The following is a 1,633-nucleotide window of genomic DNA, read 5'->3' on the forward strand; positions in this document are numbered from 1 at the left end:
ACATACACACACATACACACACATACACACACATATACAGACACACATACACACATACACACACATACACAGACACACATACATACACACACACACACACACACACACACACACATCCTTTAGGGAGCCCTATGTCTGAGACAGGTGAGTCAGGTCCTCGCAGGGTATGAGATCTCAGGGTCTGTAGGCTCCTAGGGTACTATGGCTTTGGGGACAGGTGGGTGCGCTGAGGCAGGGGCTGTTACCGCACCCACATTCTGCCCCTATTCTCTCTCAAGGTGGATGGGATTCTGCGCAAGGCGATGTTGGCCCCAGGCCTGGCTGCCATGTCTGCCCTCGTCATCCATAATGACACTGTGCTCTGGACTGGGAACTTCGGGAGGAAGAATGGCTCAGATCCAAATTCTGGAACCCCTAATGAGTATACCATGTACCGGTCAGTGGGGTGCCCTCCAAGGTCTCAGAAGGGATGATCAGGATGGCAAGCCAAGCAGGTATAAGAGGCAGGACATAGGAGGGTGGGGTCCCAGCTGCCCGGGCCTGACAGTTCTATATGGGAGACAGAGGTCCAGAGAAGACCAGGAACTATGAATGCCCAATGCCACACCACGAGGACCACAGGACAAATGAGGAAAGGACAAATCTTGTCTCCTCTCCACGTGCCACCTAGGATGATCACCAGTTCCCAGCCCTTTTCTACATCCCTGTGAGTGAGTGGCTTTGATCCAGCTGGAGGCAGTTGGGGACACTTGGCTGCATGCCCAGAGCTTCTCCTCTTAGGTGCTATCTGCAGAGTCCTCAGAGCTGCAACAAGGGACACACTTGATCCCAGAGATACTGTGGGGACTTCAGGGGTCCTGCAGGATTTAACCTTCACATTGGGCCTTTGTGGCACCACACACAGGGCCCAGAGTTCCAATTGTCTTGCTTGCTGTGTATGTACTGCCTGGCATGCTGAGTGCTCTGAGTGCGCGCACGCACACACACACACACACACACACACACACACACACACACACACAGCTCTATCCCTATTATAGCCCATGAAACCAACAGTCAAACTCTCAGAAAGGTCTAGTAACTTGTCCAAGGTCACACAGTCAGTAAGAGATAGGACTGACCCCACCCAGCTCTGCTCCAGTACTGATGTGGTAAAGGGATGCGGGGAAGGCTGCTGAGGAGTCCATCCTATCCCAGCTTTCTGGTGCATCCTAAGCATCCACAGGCAACTCTGCAGAACCAGAGGGTTCAGCCCAAGATGCAGACTGAAAGGACTCCCAGGACCAAGTTCTCAGCACTCACAGAGGGACAGAGAGACAAATACAGGAGATAGAGAAAGACAGAGAAGAGAAGGGGAACAAGGGAGAGGAGGAAGTGTTTGTCACACAGGACAAAGGACTGCCTCTGGCTAGAGGAGACAGATGCAGCACATAGCAAATTGGCAGTTTATAAAGGCGTGGCCGGGCAGTGGTGGTGCACGGCTTTAATCCCAGCACTCGGGAGGCAGAGGCAGGCGGATTTCTGAGTTCGAGGCCAGCCTGGTCTATAAAGTGAGTTCCAGGACAGCCAGGGCTACACAGAGAAACCCTGTCTTGAAAAAAAAAAACAAAGAAAAAAAGAAAGAAAGAGAGAG

General features: G+C 52.2%; 1 protein-coding gene across 1 annotated transcript in view; it reads left to right on the forward strand.

The window, feature by feature from the left end:
* Positions 1 to 1,633, forward strand: part of Lactbl1 (lactamase beta like 1) — a 17,573-nt gene that overhangs the window by 9,715 nt on the left and 6,225 nt on the right. Inside the window, exon 5 of the mRNA XM_021161658.1 lies at positions 279 to 436. Coding sequence (XP_021017317.1) covers positions 279 to 436 — 158 coding nt within the window. The remainder of the gene's footprint in view (positions 1 to 278; positions 437 to 1,633) is intronic.

Source organism: Mus caroli, chromosome 4 (assembly GCF_900094665.2).
Source record: "Mus caroli chromosome 4, CAROLI_EIJ_v1.1, whole genome shotgun sequence".
Lineage (NCBI taxonomy): Eukaryota > Metazoa > Chordata > Mammalia > Rodentia > Muridae > Mus > Mus caroli.